Source organism: Hoplias malabaricus, chromosome 1 (assembly GCF_029633855.1).
Source record: "Hoplias malabaricus isolate fHopMal1 chromosome 1, fHopMal1.hap1, whole genome shotgun sequence".
Taxonomy (NCBI): Eukaryota; Metazoa; Chordata; class Actinopteri; order Characiformes; family Erythrinidae; genus Hoplias; species Hoplias malabaricus.
Genome location: NC_089800.1, coordinates 38,447,160 through 38,466,741, shown reverse-complemented (window position 1 = coordinate 38,466,741; position 19,582 = coordinate 38,447,160). Strand labels below are relative to the sequence as shown.

General features: G+C 39.6%; 1 protein-coding gene across 1 annotated transcript in view; it reads right to left on the bottom strand.

Moving 5' to 3' along the window:
* Positions 1-8,831: 8,831 nt before the first annotated feature.
* Positions 8,832-19,582, bottom strand: part of traf4a (tnf receptor-associated factor 4a) — a 50,432-nt gene continuing 39,681 nt past the window's right edge. Inside the window, exons 3-7 of the mRNA XM_066662478.1 lie at positions 19,221-19,325; positions 18,798-18,959; positions 17,445-17,606; positions 15,537-15,692; positions 8,832-12,333 (exon numbers count right to left, since the gene is read on the bottom strand). Coding sequence (XP_066518575.1) covers positions 11,701-12,333; positions 15,537-15,692; positions 17,445-17,606; positions 18,798-18,959; positions 19,221-19,325 — 1,218 coding nt within the window. The 3' untranslated portion in view covers positions 8,832-11,700. The remainder of the gene's footprint in view (positions 12,334-15,536; positions 15,693-17,444; positions 17,607-18,797; positions 18,960-19,220; positions 19,326-19,582) is intronic.

Sequence of the window (19,582 nt, the reverse complement as noted above, 5' to 3'; positions counted from 1 at the left end):
CTTCACAAAGGCTGAATACAGCCATAGAGGTATATACAGGTGTCTGATGAGTCAAGAGAATAACCTGCACGTGTGTGAGGGAGGAGATGGACACAGAAAGGAGACAATTTAACACTGTAGCATTTTCATTCATTCATTCATTCATTATCTGTAACCGTTTATCCAATTCAGGGTCGCGGTGGGTCCAGAGCCTACCTGGAATCATTGGGCGCAAGGCGGGAATACACCCTGGAGGGGGCGCCAGTCATTCACAGGGCAACGCACACACACATTCACACCTACGGACACTTTTGAGTTGCCAATCCACCTACCAACGTGTGTTTTTGGACTGTGGGAGGAAACCACCCAGAGGAGACCCACGGGGAGAACACACCAACTCCTCACAGACAGTCACCCGGAGCGGGAATCAAACCCACAACCTCCAGGCCCCTGGGGCTGTGTGACTGCTACACTACCTGCTGTGCCACCGTGCCGCCCCTGTAGCATTTTGGGTGTTTGTATTTCTTTTCTGTTGTATACTAGAAAAATATGCTATAAAATAAATGTTATTATCAGTAGTGTTTTATTTTAAAATTTAATTTTTTTTATTATACACCATACAAAATAAAGCTTATGAAATATGCCCGTAGTGCTCACTTTAAATACTTAAAGACATTTACGATTACAAAATTTTGAGGATGTTTTCTCACCATTTGCTATCTGTCCAGTCTGTTTGAGTGCTCAAAACGGATCTAAAGTGTTTACAAAGCCCTAGTGTCTGTAAATGGGTTAGAAAAAAAAAGTGTCTCAGTCACATATGCTAGGCTTTCTATCTCTGCTAAAATGGAATTGGAGGATTTTAGGCTCCTCCGTAAGATGGTAATATTGACAAATTTTTGCTGTAGATGGACCTGATTCTAAATCCATGAGTAAACAGTAAACAGAGACTGAAAGTGCTACAGAACTAAACAACTCAAGTAATAAACAGTGAATAAGAACTTATTTTAAGTTAAAAATAAGCCGAGTGCAAACTTTTTCTCTCAAACATACTGTTCCACCTTAAAAGACGCAGCTTCTGAACCTAAACAAACCAGAGAGAACAGTGTTTCCCCACAATAATATACATTCCCTTTAATGTGTTGGATCTGCAGAATACAACTTAATATTGATAGCCTGTCTGTATTCAGTAAGAGAACAAAATATTTTGCATTAAATTCAAAATGAACTTATACATCTATAAATACATTTTGAATAATTGTATTTTTCCTGTTTTTACTAAGAATTCTTGAAGACCTCCTTTAAGGTGAAAAACAAAATTGTGTCATCCTGATGTTAGAAATCTTAGAAGTCTTTTGAGATGGTCTCAGTATTTCAAAGTGGGGGTCATTGTAAACCAGTGGAAATTCTCACATGGGTGTTAAATACTGGTTTTCCAAGTAGAAGCCACAGAGAAAGAGAAGCAGGAAGAGGTTCCAAAAGACAAGGCATTTTTCAGAACACTGGAGTTTGAACAAACATTGCAAGTGGTTGCTCTGAAGCAGCTGTCCATGAGCCCAAGTTCACCATGCTCAATGCCAAGCAAGGGGTATAAAGCCCCTGGGCTTTGGAACATTGATCACTAGAGTGAAGGGCCTACATGTAATACTATAAGTAATTCAATGTTGTTGCTGAATGCTATTGTTTGGAGAGTAATTGATTTGGGATGAAAATAATGCATATCCAGTCTTTAACCATGTGACAATATGGAGTCTGCCCTATTTTATTTGTGTATATCTTAATGTATTTATTTTTGTTATTGACAACCATTCTGATGAACTGCAAAATTCCTTTCAGGGAGAAGGCAATCTATTTAGTTTCATGAAAAATTAAACTAAAATTCTAATAAATTTTTATTTATTTATTTTTTTATTTATAAATTTTTATTTATTTATTTAAAGTACAGTATGTGAGTTTAAAGACAACACATTTGTAAATATACTATGGTCAAAGTTTTTTTTTACATAATAAAATTTGTGGGGGTGGGTTGTGGTGTTGGTAAATAAGGTTGGGGGCCTTCATATCTACTTAGTCTATGCTTGTCACTAAATATGGTAACCTTAGACTTATGGGCATCTGCTCCAAAGCATCCCATTCTAAATGCCAATTATTTTGTACAGAGCTTATACAAACAAATACGTATGGATCTACCATTAACAGCTGAATTCTTTAAGAAGAAGAGGTGTCCACACACATTTGGACATATTGGAGACAACACATGCATGTGAAAAATCACAAGGCTCTATAATTCAACCTTCCACACTTCTCTCACTCACACTGGAAGCTTTCATTCATCAGTATGAATTACAGAGGGGTGGGGTTTGTCCTCTGGTTACACCTAATGGTCTCCTGTGATGTTCAACTGACTATAGAGAGATAAACACTCCCTGTCAATTAACCATGAAGCAAATCACCAGGATGCATTATGATGGAAGATCTTAAAAATCATTCAAAACAAGTACAACCTACCCTATATACAGTACTTTAAAGAGAATGTATTAAAGATTTATCTTCCAAAAACAGGGGAAGCAGCAAAAACTTTGTTTTTTTTTTTTTTTTCTGACTGTACCTTATGAGAAAAATATATACATTTCCTCTGATGCTTTTTGGCTGCTCTGTATTGCACCAACAAAAACCCGATAAGGTTGATACTGGCTTAAAGGCAATGTTTGCTATTTTAATCCAGCAGACTTTTTTTTAAACGCAGCCCTGGCTTTGAAAATTAGAAAAACAATGATTGTCTGAAATGGCTCAGGTTTTCTCTCTGTGCCTTGCTGACTGAGCCACGGCTGAGGTGTCTGGACAATGGGAAGAGCACTGAAAGTTGAAAAGCATGTTAAGGAATGAGGTTGTTGGTCTATTCCTACTCCATAGGTCCTGCCACCAACCTTCCAAGAATGTCCTCTGAAGTGCTACAAAACTAAAAGGCTTTAGATACAAATGGGTTTCTCTGGTCACTTTCCACATTTAAGATATAGCAAAGACGGGTGGGGGGGGGGGGGGTTGTTTTGCTGTGAACATTAGCTCTCCAACTAGTCTACGTTGCCTTTAACAATTAACATTAACACGTAAGACAAATGGCAGGGCATATATAAATGTGTATATTTTTGTGACAAAAACCAGCTGTTTATGCAGTTTGGCAGACGTTTCTAACCGGAGCAATTACAAAGTTTATTATGTTACAAATGTAGACAAATTTCGTGTTAGGACTCTTATAGTTATGTAGTTTAGTGTGGTTGCCTGAGTCAGGAATCAAACCATAGTCTCTCATGTAGAGGTCAATGTTTTTACCAACTCTTCTACACCATATGCTTATTTTGGAGCTCCTGCAGACTGTGTATTGAAGGGTTTTCCATGATATGAGCAGCAATTAAAAAAAAGTACATATAGTAGCAATGAGCTAATGCAGTATGGTCGTGTCATGCATGAATGTTTCTATTTTTTGGTGAATAAATGCAAATGTTTTACAGTAATCGAGAGGACACAGGCAATCCATTCATTACAAACGGAAAAAAATCACTGACATTCGAACTCTAAAGAAGGTTTTGTTGGTGCTGGCCTCTTGCCTTGGCTTTGATAATGTTTTGCAGCAATCTGTGGGAGAGAAGAGCCAGTCAGCAGATCTGTCTGGTCCCCCCCCCCCAGGTCCCAGAACCCTCTTTGTTTAACTTTTAACATGAGCAAGAGCAGCATGGCACAACTACAAAAGCTTACAGCGTTTGATGTGTGTGAGAGGGAGCGAAGTCCACTGAGCTGGAGTCCTCTACATGCTTCACTCAAGGCTGTACCGGTGGGAACGCTCTTGAACACTGGGGTTTGCCAAAGTTCTCTATATAAGCTCTCACCTACCGAGAACAATGAGGCAATGGAGCCCTCGAATATAAGCACAGAGTTCTTCTCAAAATTAATGGACTGCAAATGTACACCATGTGCAATCTTTTAACATTTTAAGATATAGTTGATTCTCACTGTTACTTGTCAAAAAAGCAAGTAAAAAGCTGGAGGAGGAGAGATAGGCTGGGCAAGGAGTGTTGGGAGAAGGTGACCTGTGCTGGAAAAAGTAAAGCTTGTGAGGGAGAGTTAAACTCTGCTTGTGGGCGGAGTTTTTGTGGGTGAGAATACATAGAGTGTGACATGGTTAATGGGCGCTCTACAAGGTTTTAGTCCCTACACAAATAGCTTGTAACCATGAATGAGAAGTGATTAAAAAAGTCCCAGTTCGGGTAGGTACCATGCAGTGGAAAAGCACCATTAGGCTAAAAAGGAGAGTTTGGCTGGAGAAGGAGATTAAATATGGGGAATGGGAAAGAAGCTGCAGAATGACAATCTGTTTTTTTACTGTGAATTTTTATTTGAATGTTCCCACCATGTTGGTTAACACAAACTACAAATTGTAATGGCTATTTTTTTAAGGAAAATGATTTAATCTAATATTTAAAGAACAATTTAAGGATGTTAATTCATTCATTCAATGTCTATAACCGCTTACCCAGTTCAGAGTCACAGCAAAAACACACATAAGAACCCTTGCCAGCAGCCATTCCACATACCAACACTGAGGAAACCCATGCAGACACAGGGAGAACTCAACAAACTCGAGTTGTGTGAGAGTGACACTACCTGTTGTGCCACCGTGCCACCCTTTAAGGATGTTTATAATTGCAAACATCGGTAAAAGATTAAATATTAACTAAGACATAATGTTTTAACTAACATACATAGATTGTTTTTTCAACAGAAAAAAAAATTCAACCAACATTAGGACATTTTTAAGGTTAGTTCTGAAGCAAGAGAGAATGTTTTTAGAACAAAACTAGCTGGGATGTAGCTGCTGAAGCATTAAAGGTGGAAATGGGAATAGAACCTAGCTTTTAGCTTTGTGTTGCCTCAGTACTGAAGCTGGAGTTTGAGCGCAAGCGGCATGTGACGTTACCTTTTTTAAACATTACTATTTTCTCATTTCTCCTCCTCTCAGAGAAACGCAGGACTGCTATTTGAACATCCCGTGTGCCAGGAAACTTTAGCCCTAGTCAGAAAGACTTGGGTAATTATGCTAAACTTTAAATAACTTTATGTTTGTGCTGTGGAAAATCTGAGGAGAGATTTACTGACGAGACTGAGAGAGATATAGACTCGCTCAGCTGTGAACATGACTCTGCAGTTTTTCAGGTTCTTTCTCCACAGTTTTAGCAGAGAGGCTGAGAACATAGGGCTTATTTAAGTCCCAGTAATAGTCTGCTTTGGTCATTTAAAGTGGAGTAAATGCTGTTCTCCTCGGGGTGGTGGAACTTTTGAGCAACTGTTTACCCCCTCCCCCGTTTCCATAAAGCTCCATGTTCACAGGCACAGAAAAGAACCGCCTGGCAAAACATCAAAGCGAAACACGTGTCTGCCTCACTTCCTCTCCCTTCATCCCTCCATTTCTCTGGCTGTTTACAGGAGAGAGAGGGGGAAGACTAGAGCTGGAGAAGTTTGTGCTTCTCTGTCTGTTTTGAGGAAAAGCCTTGCCGCCTTGGCATCCTTCACCAGAGCCTGGCACAGGTGGCAGTGGAGTAAAGACCGATAGTGAGAAATGTCTGAGAGGAGTTCAGCAGCCACCACAGTAAAATGCTTAGAGGAAAAATCAGTGAACACTCTCTACCTGTTCCTAAAGCCTGAGCAAATTACATAAAACAATTAAACTCCTGTATGAGACAATGACAAGTTCAACTTAAGTGAAGCAAATTAAAGCTGTATGAGTACTTATATGTATTCATTGAAAAAAATACAGTAATAAAATTAAAAAGCATGGGAAGGCACAGTGGCACAGCAGTCACACAGCTCCAGGGATCTGGAGGTTGAGAGTTAAAGTCCTACTCCGGGTGACTGTCTTTGAGGAGTTTGGTGTGTTCTTCCTGTGTACACGTGTGTTTCCGGTTTCCTCCCATGGTCCAAAAACAAGTTAGTCAGTGGATTGGCGACTCAAAAGTGTCTGTAGGTGTGAGTGTGTGTCGCCCTGTGAAGGACCCCTGTGTTCCTGCCTTGTGCCTAGTGATTCCGGGTAGGCTCCGGACCCACTGCGACCCTGATAAGTGGTTTCAGACAATGAATGGACGAATGAGTTGATTTAAAAAAACACTAAAGCCACACCCTTATAACACAGGAATTGCTTGATAAGTTTGACATATGGACATTTCCCCTGCATGGTACCCACTCTACTTTACTCTCTTTCTGGAACCTAGTATCTGTGTTGTTTCTTCACCTAGCAGTGATGTGAAGCATTTTTTACTCATTGTGTATTCATGTGTTGTTTTTGTTTTTTGGGGACTGAACCTGGCTCAATGTACCAGTTCAGACAGAGCAGTAGAGTATTTTCAGTCCTTGTTGCACCCTCCCGCTTTTGCTGGATTCTTTCTTCAGCCACCAACCAAGAAAGTCTTCAAGACCATGGTGTAATTTTTCCAGCTGCATTTGTGAGTTGAATAAAGACAAATATGATGTCTCCAGTAGGTTGGATATTGTACCAATGGCTAGTTTCTTTAACCAACTAGTGCCCTACAAGGTTTACATGTCACATGTTACAGGTATTTAGCCCCTGTGCAGCTTTCTTGGACTAAAAAAGTACAAGTACCAATTACCAGATTTACTAAAAAGTGAAAAAGAGCCAAGAGAGAGCACACTGCGAGGAGAGAGGTGCCCAATTAGTGATGTTCTGATGCTATCCACCTACCTGATGTCTCATTTACATGTAAGAAAAACCCAAAAGCTACACTGATGTTCACTCTCAATAGTCCTAAACCTTCTCCCTGCAGGTAGTGCATGTGGAGTCTCCGCGCTATTGCTACTGGGATGTAAGGATTATTTCAAGAAATAACAAAATCTCATTTTAAGACAAATTACTCTGTTTTTAATAAGTATATTGTCCCTGTTAAATGACCTAAAAGCTTTTACTATTCTAAGAAGCTTTTACATTAGTTATTGGATCATTGCTGTGAGGATTAGCTGGCATTCAGCCACAAGAATATTAATGTGATTAAGTGCAGATGCTGAATGATCGCAATTACATCCATCATTCCAGAGAAATCCACTGGTATACAACTCAACTTTGGACAGCTTCATAAATTTCTAGACCACTCTTAATGAAATGTCTGTGACATGCTTTGGTCAAAATATCACTAGGATCAAACAACACAGCACCTTTAACCCTGTCCAAACAGCCCTCTCCAGATGGATCTGTTTTAGTACCTGTTCATTTAAATGAGAATGAGGCACTGTTTTCTCCAAACTGAAGGCACCTAGGCATTATGAGCAGAAATGTCATTAGTTTCACGTTATTCATGTAATTCATGTTAGTAGGTGGATTGGCGACTAAAATGTGTCTATAGGTGTGAGTGTGTGAGTGAATGGGTGAGTGTGTTGATTTGTGAAGACTGGCACTCCCTCCAGGGTGTGTTCCCACCTTGCGCCCAGTGAATGGATAAGCGGTTACAGACGATGAATGAATAAATTTATTTATCAAATGTATTTAAACATTTGCATATGTTTTACTCACATTTTTTCTACTGCCATCATAGCCATAGGCATTTTATAGCCATCTGCTCTAATTGATCACTGAAAGTCACAGCATCCATGCTGAGGGCTCTTGTTAGCACTGCTTTGACATCTCAGGTGCACACAGTTGTGGACTGCAGGACTGTGCGTGAACCAATTAGCTCTTGCCCTCGGCTAGGTTGGACTCAGTGAGATTATTAACTAGCTAAGCAAACTTGAATGTAAAAAACAAAAAAGTCAGAGGCCAAAATACAAATACCACTCAGGGCAGTCTCTGATTTTAAGTTAGTAAATAAAGGGTTATGGGAAGATAAGGATAACGCTGACTAGCTAGAAACGTCTGTGTGGCTGATGTGCAGAATTTAAAGTAACAGTAGGTTAGAATTACTAGGTCAGAATTATGACTTCAAAATCATAATGGTTCACCGACCTGTAACAGGGAGAATAGAGCCTCTGTCATTACAACTCTGGGATCAGCATTGCACAAACTGCACTATGTAACCCTTGGATGAGGGTAGGAAACCACCTTGATTTCAGGACAATTCTGTATTAGTTAATTACACTCTGCAGTTGTAGGGGGAGCCCAAAATACCAAAACTTTTCAGTTGTTCCTTTAATAGGAATGTGTGCCTTCGAAAGTTTGGTTACACCTACAGATCAACAGCCACCCTTTTATTAGACACTGCTAACCCATACTCATCAGAGCAGCCTGCCTTGATATGAAGAGCAGGTTTTCTGCTAGAGACTATATTTCTAAGCATATAATTAATATATTTTTGTCTCAAAGTTGACCTAAAATCTTAAAGGTTTGAATGTGCTGATGAACAACATCTTGACTAAAGAATAAAATATATGGTTCTGGAATTGGTGATCTTAATTACACTTAATTTTTTGGGCAAACTACCAAAAACAGCTTGTCCATGGGGAAAAAGAAAACATTCTGAAAAGCTTGGTGTCCCCAATATTTTCAGTGGCAGTGTATGAGTGTCCAAATGACTGAACATGTCTTTGTAGCTCTGCCATTGTCTACTGCAGTAGGTAGGAGCTTTGTGTTGTCAGCAGTCGAAACCAAAAGGCATGTGATGTATGTGAACGGTAAATATTTGTGACAGAGAGGCCTATAAACAGTGGTGCAATGATCTGCCACGTGACAGAAACTTGCACAGCACTAAGCAGAGCAGAACCAGACCAAAGTACTCATTGTGCATTTGCCCCAAGTGCCAGCAGTGGATCGTGGACAGATTACACAAACATAGACAACTGCTATGGACATTTTATTTCAAGGGGAAAAATGACAAGCATCATCAGTCAACATATAAAAAACATTTTGCGCCATCGTGTGTGTCAAGCCTATGCGACAGCTTAAAATAAATACTTTTCAAGAGCATAGAGTACAGACAAATACGCAAAAAACGGACAGACGAAAAACAACTGAGAAACTCCAGAGGGACTGAAATTGAGAAAACCTTCAAAAAGTCCAAGAACAGTTCCCTACTTGTCAACCCCCCCAAAAAGTGTTGTATAAAACATTTTGAAGCATATTTGTAAAATACAGAATCTTGGACATGAAAAAAAAAATCCCACATTTTCTTAAAGTTATTGTGAAAATATTAGCTGGTATTATAGCGTGAGGAAATCAGGACTTTTCATGAAGAGTATAACAATGAGGATGTGCTTCCACAGGTCTATTAGTAAACCACACATTTAGTTATCCTCAAAGTCCTCCGTTGGTCCGTAAGGAGAACTGGCATATCCATATTGCACGAAGCTCGACTTCCTCAAATTTGTGGGGAAAAACACGCTTCTGGAATTGAGCCACTGAAACCCTTCCACCTGAGGCACCATCGCACTCCTCCTCCTCTTTGCTCTCAACTGAGAGTGACCGGCAGAGTCAGACCAAGAGAATTTTAACTAGAAAGTCTAGAGGTCCCACTCATCCCACCTTAGTCCACCTGTAGATCAGGAATGATATCTGCACCCACTTGAGCTCACATTTGATTTCTATATAAAACAATTTTGGTGCTTTGCCAGACGCAAAAATGCCCTCAAGGGACAGAGGTTTCAAGAGATCAGGTTACAGTACAAAATGTGGTGCACACTCTTCACACTCTCGAGTGTGACAACTGGGAGTCCGATGTTGGAAATAATTACTAGGCATGTCCCGATCAAGGTTTGGTTCTACCGCAATCTCAGTCTGAGTGATTATCATTAGTAATTCACTATTACAGATATACAACGTGGGGTGCTGTGCTGGACAGTGATTAAGCTTAGTCCTGGTCTATACCCTCCTTTCTATGGAAATTAACCATTCAAAATGTTGTGTAGTCCAGGACTTGACTTAATCCCTGTCTGGGAAGCCACCCCTATGTCCTGAATTTCATGGATCCTTTCCTATCCAAACTTGGGGTGATTTTATACCGTTCTAGCCAACACTTAGCATTTGCACAGTGACCTTAGGCTCTGTATCTGAGCCAGTGTCCCATTCTACTGGTCCGTGCTTTTTCCCACAGTGTGTGCAACTTAAAGGAACACTAAGCAAGATTTGGTATTTTTGCTCCTTGACTATGCCTGGATTTTCAAATGTATTTTTACAGCACTATTCTGAAATAAAGGTGGGGGTTGGGGTGTCGGTGGTGCTTGTTTCCTATCCTCCTCCAAAAGTTACACATTGCAGTTTCTGCTGTGCTGAGCCTCGAGTAGCAACAACAAATTTTCCCTACAGGTCAGTGAAGCATCAAATTGATTTTGTAGCTGTAATTTTAAAGGTACCTACCTACCCTTCCTTTAAAGTAGCTATGAATGTGTGAACACAGTATATGCTAGGCAACATTTATTATTATTATAAAAGGCTACAGTAAAATTTAGATTTATAACTTGCGCATTGCGATTTTCTCAGCCAAACATCTTTGTTGCTCTTTTGAACCACGCCATTTCCAAACACCATTCTCAGCGCGCTGAATGTGATTTTACTCAAATTAACGTGAATCCATTGTAATAGGGTGTCGATGAAATCTGGCTATGCTTAGCTACAGTAAAAACATTACAAGTGTCACTATTAAAAGTGGCTGTTAGGGCTATTTTCATTTTCCACTTAGAATTCCAGGAGACTCCCCACTCCAGACAGATCTTTTGAAAGCACTGGCACAAATCCTGGATGATGCCCAACAATGTAAATACCAGAATGTGATAAAACAGACATAACAAAGGTTTATATCACCAATATCGACACCTTGATTTGGGACAGACCTAATAATAATTACCACTCCAGCTCCACCTACTATTCAACCAATGCCTATTGATCGCATGTAAACACGTTCTTACATCATGGCTTTCGCGTCACACTCAAGTGCAGAGGACTGAACACTAGCCCCATCATACCCAAGAACGCAACCAGGAGATCTCATGCTTTTGACAAGGTGTTGAGAAAACAAGCCAAAGCGAGCTTTGCACACTGGGACACCCTATTAAACTTAGTCTGAAAGGGCTTTGGGTGACAGAAGGTGACAGAGTGAGACATGTTTACTTCACAGCTGCTATTAGTTTACTTGGAACTAGTTAAACGGGAAAACATGCCCCTTTCTGGTCCCCGTCGCAGAGTCTGTGTTCAAGGACCTTTGCCAGAGGGTGGGGGAGCATGTGTAAACAAAAGGCAAACGGGTTTGTGTGTGTATGCTGAATTCCTAATGCAGACCACACAGGTTTGGCGCACTGGTGTGTACCAAGAGCACTGCTGCTTTGTTTCCAAACAACGTTCAAACATTCTCCATGTGCAAAGGCTACAGATAACCCTTCACACCCTCGTTCAAACTCCCCTTTAGTTACAATAAATCACATTTATTTTAAAACAACTTTAAATTAAAATTCTATATATAAAAAAAACGTTCTAGGCACTATTGAATGTCCAAAGGCTTTGCTGCAAATTGAGAAAGTGTTGACAATGTGAATCTAAAAGAAGTACGTGCAATGGTTTCTCGGACCAGAACACTTTCCTACGTTCTGACATTTCAACATGTGGGGGGGTGGGGGCCTCACTTCCACGAGGTGGGCAATCCCTCTTTTGCTTGAATGTTCTGAATGGAAAACAAGCATCATTAAGAAATGGGAAGAAACGTCTTCCCATGAAGTCAACTGTTTCCTTCCTTGGTGCCTCTTCATTCAGGACATGATCTTCTGAGGGATCTCTATTGAAGCCTTGAGGAAGATGGCGTTGTCCCGGATGTAGTTCCTCTTGCGGATCTCCTCGTGCGAGATGAACTTGGGGTAGCCGAAGCCCAGTGTGCTCTCGTCCAGCGAGTTTCGGCTGCTGCATGGCTTCTGGAAGTTCTTCCAGTTAGGATCAGGGTTGAAAGTCTCTGTGATGTGCTGAGGCTTTGACAGCGAAGGGTCGCTCTGGTCCAGGATGGAGAAGGTCACCTTGTAGGCGAAGGGCCACTCCAGCAGGTTATCATACTCGCCGGGCAGCACTCGGATGTAGATGGACAGGTGGGAGCCTTCTCCGCTGCCATTGCCGTTGAGGAAGGCCGACACCTGCAGCTTGTAGCCGTAGCGGTGCGAGTAGAAGGGGGGACTGAAGAACTCGTGGTTGTTGTGCAGCTTGGCCTCCTGCAGTTTGCGCGAGTAGTCACTCAGCTTCCATATCAGCACGCCATCGTGACTCACAGACAGCTCCTCCATCTCTCGACGCAGCTCCATGATCTCCTGCCGCTGGCGCCCCACCAGGTTACACATCATTGTCAAGTGGGACTTGGTGGTCTCTTCTAGGTGACGACTGATTGCCAGTTTTGGGCACTGCAAAAAAGACAGATGGAGTTAAAACTCTTCATCTGAAAAAAAAATAGATATTTGACTGTGTCCCAAATGTGTATTACACACTAATGCTATACAGTACTAATGCACATTATACAGTACAATGTACAATGTACAGTAATATGTACTAATGTTAATAGCATGAGTTTGGCAGGCTAATACACAAATATTAACATGCTACACTGTTTCTTACTAACAAGTTGTGATGAACACATGTCATACCAAGCTGCAGCTGTAACTGTGTCCACCATTTTTTCTCCAAGACTGAATCTCAAATATCTTCCTCCACACTATATAGTGCACAGTGTATGTCATAAAATAATGTTTTCTGCAGCGTGGAGGACTTCCTATTTCTAAACTATTGTCTATGTGACACAATTTTTGTTCCCAAGTTATAACTATTATATTTCAACTGCTCAGGTATAAACTTAATAAAAAAAACAACACCAACATTCCTCACAAACTTTGATTTTGTGACAATGACCTACACTATTCTGGTATTTATTACAAAAAAATACCAGAATTGATAAAACATGAAATTGTCTTGTGCTAGTATGTTATCATAGAAACAATCAACAATTCATTCATTCATTCATTCATTCATTCATTCATTCATTCATTGTCTTAAACTACTTGTCCAGTTCAGGGCTGTGGTGGGTCCGGAGCATACCCGGAATCATTAGGCGCAAGGCAGGAAAATACCCTGGAAGGGTGCCAGTCCTTCCCGGGGTGCAATCAACAATTCGATACAAATATGCGATTATTATGAAACTTGATCAATGCTGTGTGTAATAGCTCAAAAACTAATATATTTTCTGGATTTGCGGCTGTACTATCACTTTCTCTGAGAAGGCCATTTCTTTCTGCAATCATGTGCACTTGTATCCAGGTGTTCTGACGAGTTGTGCTACCTTGTCGAAATGTGCTACTTTGCTGAATTTCATTTTAAATATATGTTTTTCTCCTGTGCATTACACAAGCATAGTTCATTGTTATTATTTGCTTGAGTATTCCAAAACTGAACACAGCAAATTAAACTATAAAAACATTTGTTATCACCATAATAATCTTATAATTTCTTTTATAAGGGGATTTGGGCTGTGCATATCTCCTGCTTATACTTCTGTAGGTACTTCTGATACACTACAATTAGGTCATTATTTTATTTAAACAACTGTACGTATAAAAGTACACCATGGCAGCACATTTCAACAAATTAGCACAACTCATCAGAATACCGGCTGTACCAGAGGCAAAGAAAACTTTGTGTAAAGGCATTGGAGGCCCACCAAGAATGACAGCATTTTAAAATACCCCAATCAAATCCCATCAACAAAGAACAGTATGCATTGCAAATTTACAAAGTTAACCAAAACCATTCAGAAGTGTGTGGTTATCCGAGTTTTACGACTGTACTGAAAAACACTTTCACAAATCCGTCCCCAAATATAGTCTCCTGTCATGTTCTTATTATACTAACGTATAATAAGGTAACGGTGTTCAAAGTTCATTACGTCCTGGTGAAAGCACTCGCCTTTCTCCACTGAATAAGCTCCCGTGTTCTCTTTGAATGTATCAAGATGGGCATCAAGGATATGGAGCCCATTGCAGCATAGTTCTTTATCAGAGTCTGAACCAGCTGTGCATAGTTTTTATCCTTGTGATTGCCTAGGAAGCCAACACCAACAGGCAGCCAAAGTATGCTTTGCAGGCCTTACACATCTTAGCAGATGCTTACTTTTTCACTCGTCTTTATAAATTGGCCACATATGTAGCAAAATGTGTCTGCTGAATGTATGTAACCTAAATTAACTGTAGCTATGTGCACAAGTTCACTTACTCAGCAGAACATCAAATAAAATGGTTAGTTGTAGATAACTGTATGTATAGTGCCATGTACACTTCTGGACAGTCCCAGAAAGTTCTAGACAATTCTGCACAGTTCTTCTTGAGAGTTGTCACATTTCCAGAAGCTTTTTGAAATCTATACTCAGCACTGAATATTTCATGAATATTCTTAAAAATAGATCAATTTCAAAATATCACTGTACTGACCTCAAAAGCAAAGTTTATGGGCAATTCAATTTAGGAACAAAGAAGTAGGAAAACACACTTAACACACGGGAACAATAAATATATGTAAAATTGTTACATAGTGTAATTACTGTACTCAAAAATCAACTGGTTCTAAATGTGCAATCTGAATTTCTTAACACACTGACACATGTAACTATACTACACACTAAATACTCAAATCTAGTTCTAATTAGTATTAAAAATGTACAAATGGGACTTTTAGGAAAAGACAAGAAAAAAAAACATGGGAAAGACAAGAGAAGTTAAATTATTTAAATTTGCACTTGGAGGACTTAGTTACTGTAACAGGTATTGGATTTAAAATGAAGTATGGTCAAATTCCAGTTTTCAAGATAGCGGTTGACTACAGTACATTTGTGTCAAACAATGCCAGAAACCATATAACCAGATAAATAAGTTTGTTTAACAAGGATTTAATCCATTTGATCCCGTGTTCTGTCCTTGTCTTTTTATAAGGGGTTAAATCTGATTTCTATCCACCTATTCCTTTAAACTGAGCATTGGAGTATGTTAACTATGCTGCTTTTACAACAACCAAAAACTAAATATTGCATGTGCTAGTCGGGGCCTCTGCTGGAAACCGTCTAGATAAATTTGTGTATTCTGTGTATACATTTATCTGCATTCTCATACACTGTTAGGAGGAGGGGATACATTCATGTGCTTAGTCAGACCATCTGCACCCTCCCCCCACCCCCCACCATGTGAAAACATGAGTGGAGCTGACAACATGAAGCCCATCTGCTTCCACAGACACAGGGCTATTCTTTTTTTTTTCACATTTACATCAAGTGCAGAAATAAACCAGAATGCGCTGTCAAATTGGAAATGTGTGATTCTCATTAAAAGACATCCTGGGGGCATGGAGCCAGTCCTCGAAGACAGCTATTGTTTGGGTGATGCTTTTTCCATTGGCTTTCATCATCCATGTGAAAAGCCCATACTTTTACATTTAGATGTGCAAAATAAAAACAACAAATGACAAATTACAACAAACAAATCCTGACATGCTCAGTTCCATGATGGAAAGCATGTAAACCTGCTCAGTAGAGCGAACTGAGTGGATCAGAAAGGGAAGGAACTCTTACTCTGTGTTTGCAGCCAGCGTCTTTAAAGGGGCACAGCACCAAGGCACTGCCGCAGTTTTCCTTCACGTGGGTGGCCAGGTCTTCTCGAGCTATATTGGGGGTCCCACACTGATTTGGACACTGTACTGGGAAGCGAGGGCAGTGGTACTGATGATTCTACAGAAAGAATGAGAATAAGAAGATAAACATTGTGTACTGGAATATATTGTTGATTGTTCTTGGCACACACTTTGGTATTTTAAATTCATTGTATATAATAATTAACAGAATGCCAATTTTACACAGTGCATTTACATTGTTATATTAATGTTTTGAAAGCACATATCTGGTGGCATTTTGATGCACTGAAACTACAAATGTAGAGATTGATATATTGCAGCTTAGAGTGGAAACACATCAGGGCAAAAACTCGGGCAAGACTCCTAACACTGCATTAGCCTAGATCTATGACATAATTAAAAACTGAGTTGCTCTGGAAAAGAGCATCTACCAAATGTAATTGTTGTAGCTATAGTCCTATTGGCTATTTATTAATTTATTACCTTCAGCAAAAACTTTATTTTTATTTAATTTTATGCACTTGTGTTATCTAACCATGTTTTTATAAGCCTAAAGCATTAAACTTGTCAGAGACAGTAAACTGAAATGTATGTGGAAGTTAACCATGCACGTGTTCATGAAATGTGGATGAAGTCATTTATATTCTGGAGGGGGACTTGCTGAGCACTGGGATATGGAAAAATTCACATTAGCAAATACATATTAACAGACTGGATGCATAGTTCAGAAATAATGCTAATAGTATGAAAATTATCTTTAATCGCTGATTATAAATGAGTGCACCATGGGGCAGAGTTTACTGTGTGAGAGACATATGTGCATGATGCATGGCTTGGAACTGTGTGTGTGTATGTGTGTATGTGTGTGTGTGTGTGTGTATATATACACAGGTGTATGTATGCAGAATGTCTTGCCAACTGAATCTGTGGCTGACTGGCACCAAACTCAGCTCTAGTATGAAAGCCTCCGTTCATGCAGTCATGGGCCTTCTGCCATCCCACACTATGAAGCCTTCATACCCCATAATACACCACTGAGACGCCACTGTTCCATTAGCATCCAAGTTCCAAACACACACCACTTCTCTTTATCAACACCACACCACTTTTTACACCCAAGGAATTACCCATCTGACTCCATAAACAAATACAACTTAGACAACCACTCCTCTAATAAACTGGTGGTGTTTGAAAGTTTGTGAACCATATCCAGATTTCTGAATAAATATGACCTAAGACATAATCAGATTTCCACACATGTTCTACACTTAGATCACGAAAAGCTAATTAAACAAACAAGGTCTTAAACCTAGTATGCTCTGCCATGTATGGAGGAAAATGACTTGATATTCTATACTGTCGCTGCCCATTGAAATACATGCATTTCCAAAAAGAGTAACTTTACAGGAGAAGGGAAAAAACCTTCTTAATTCAATGGAAGTCCATATAATAAGATTTAATTCCAAGTCATTTTGGAGTATTTTTATTGGTCCATTCATCATGACATTTTCACACGATGTGAAGGACAGCTGCACTGTTCAAATGAAGTACTAAATTAAAAATACACAAGTAAATGTTTTTCAGTAACCTTTATCGTTGTTTTCAGTTTCTGGTGTGACTTCTTTGTGCAGTAACTACTACAAATTAATATTTCCTGTAACTGTTGAGCAGTCCATTAAATCAACCTGAAGTCATTTTAGTCCACTCCTTTGTAAATAATAACTTGTGTCAATCTGTATGAATATTTGAGCATGACTTGAAGGCCTCTTTCTATAAAATGTGCAGGATTGAGGTATTGTTTGCTGAATGATTAACAGATTTTAGCTGTTCTCTTTAGCAGGGGACAGACCTGGATGGTGTCGTAGACAAACTCCTTGCCGCAGTACTTGCAGGGTTGTGTCCGCTTTGGACATTCAGCCATAGTGTGCTGTGCCAGGAGCCTCCTCATCATCCTCGCCCCACACTTATTCTCACAGTACACACTCTCCTGAGGACAGATCCCCTGGTGATTCTGAGAGAGAGTGTCAAAGAAAGGAAAGTTTAAACTAAATAAATAAATAAATAAATAAATAATTAAAAAAAGGTACACATTATTGTTTGTCATTCCCACTTGTATTTGTGTTTATAAAAACGACCAAAACTCAAAATCAGTTTCACAGCATATGCTAACAATTTGGGACAATTTTTTGGTCACGATTTAAAACAGAGAAAAGACAAGATTGTAATAAAAAAGACACATTAAACAAGAATGTGCCAGTTTTATAGACTGCTTTAAACATATGAAAGTGGGTGTGGTTACTGTCAGATCTTTCCATCAAGGGGCATTTTTTTTGCCCCTTTACTCTCAATATAAAGAGTAAAGGGCCATTTTGAGCTTTTTAAAGGCATTTTTCCTAATGTTTTTGTCAGAAGGCCTTCTCTGCTGAATTAAGAACAAAACTACAGTAAGCTTTTACAAACATGGTATAAAGCCCATGCCTCATGTTAATGGACAAACTACCATGACATGTTCCATTTTCAAAAGTGGGGCAACAAAGTAAAAATGTATTTTGTTTTTCTAGATTTTTCTGGTTTCATACATGACCAGACATGAGCCTGTGAAAACTCCACAGACATACTCTTTGACGATTACATTTTATTTATGCTGAAATAAATATCATAACTTACATGTACTACTCTCTTTATCAAACACACACAGACACACACACAAACAGACCGAGATCCTGTAGCATAAATGTTCTCTGTTAAAAAGTCTCTCCCTGAAAGTTTTTTTCAGCAAATTAAGAGATTCTAATTTTAAAAAAATCATCAAATCTACATTTAGGTATTACAATAAACTAAAAACAGTTTTATCACATTTATCTACCTCCTAGAAATACAAGGAATACAAGCATTTTAAATAAATTGTTGGGAGTTTTTAATCAAATAATATTAAATTTATATATATAGTTATAAAAGCACTAATTAAAGTTACATTTAGGGATTTCTGAAGATGTACTGCAAATAAACATGATTTGAATAAATGTTTATTGTTTTAAGTGTATATTACACCAGTGTTTTTCTGGTCAGGGAAATATTTTTGAAATTCCTATTAAGAGGACTTGGCAACACATACTTTCCAATGTCAAAACAATAACAATCCTCATTGTTCTGGCTTGACCTGAGAAGGGGTCATTAAAGAGGTTATCGACAGTGCTCGTACCTCGAAGGCCTCCCCTGTGAACTCGCTGCCGCAGAACTCGCACTTGACCTTGCGCTTGGGACAGTCATGCTGCAGGTGCTCCGGCAGGTCACGACGTGTCAATTTGACGGCACAGCGGTTGGGGCAGGGGATCACGTTGAAGGCGCAGGTGGAGAAGTGACTCTGAGGGAGCAGAACATACAACAAGTGTCAGCGAGCACAATGCACACTTCCCTCAGGCTCAGTATACAACAGTCATGCTCACTCTGCATGCCAGGCCTCTACAGTACCCTGTGGCAGAAGTGATAATGACAGAGGTCAAGTTAAAAATAGGAGTGCATTTAGAAAGATAAGAATTGAATACAGAGGACAATAAAAAAAGGAGAGGAGAGTAAACTGGGAGAGAAGAAAAAACAGGAGACTGATGAGTAACAATAAACTGACCTGTAGCTGCTTCATCTGACCCGTCCAGCGGCAGCCCTCCTCACTGTGGATGCAGCGGATGGCGAGAGCCAGGATCTGCTGCTCCAGCTCCGGATCAGGATAGATCTGAGACACATAAAACACACAATAACATTTACTCATACAAACATAAAAGGCTAAGCACAAGGACTGTCTGCTCTAATAAACGTGATACATTTAGACTGTGGTTTCATATATTCCAACGTTACTTTATCTCCACAATATCTGCAGGGCTGAGTCCAGAGTAGCAATATCAGAGGCTCTATTCCCTATTACAGCTCAGTTAAACATCACAATGATTTTGAAGTGGTCCATCCAGCAAAAGTCAAAAGTCTGAACACACC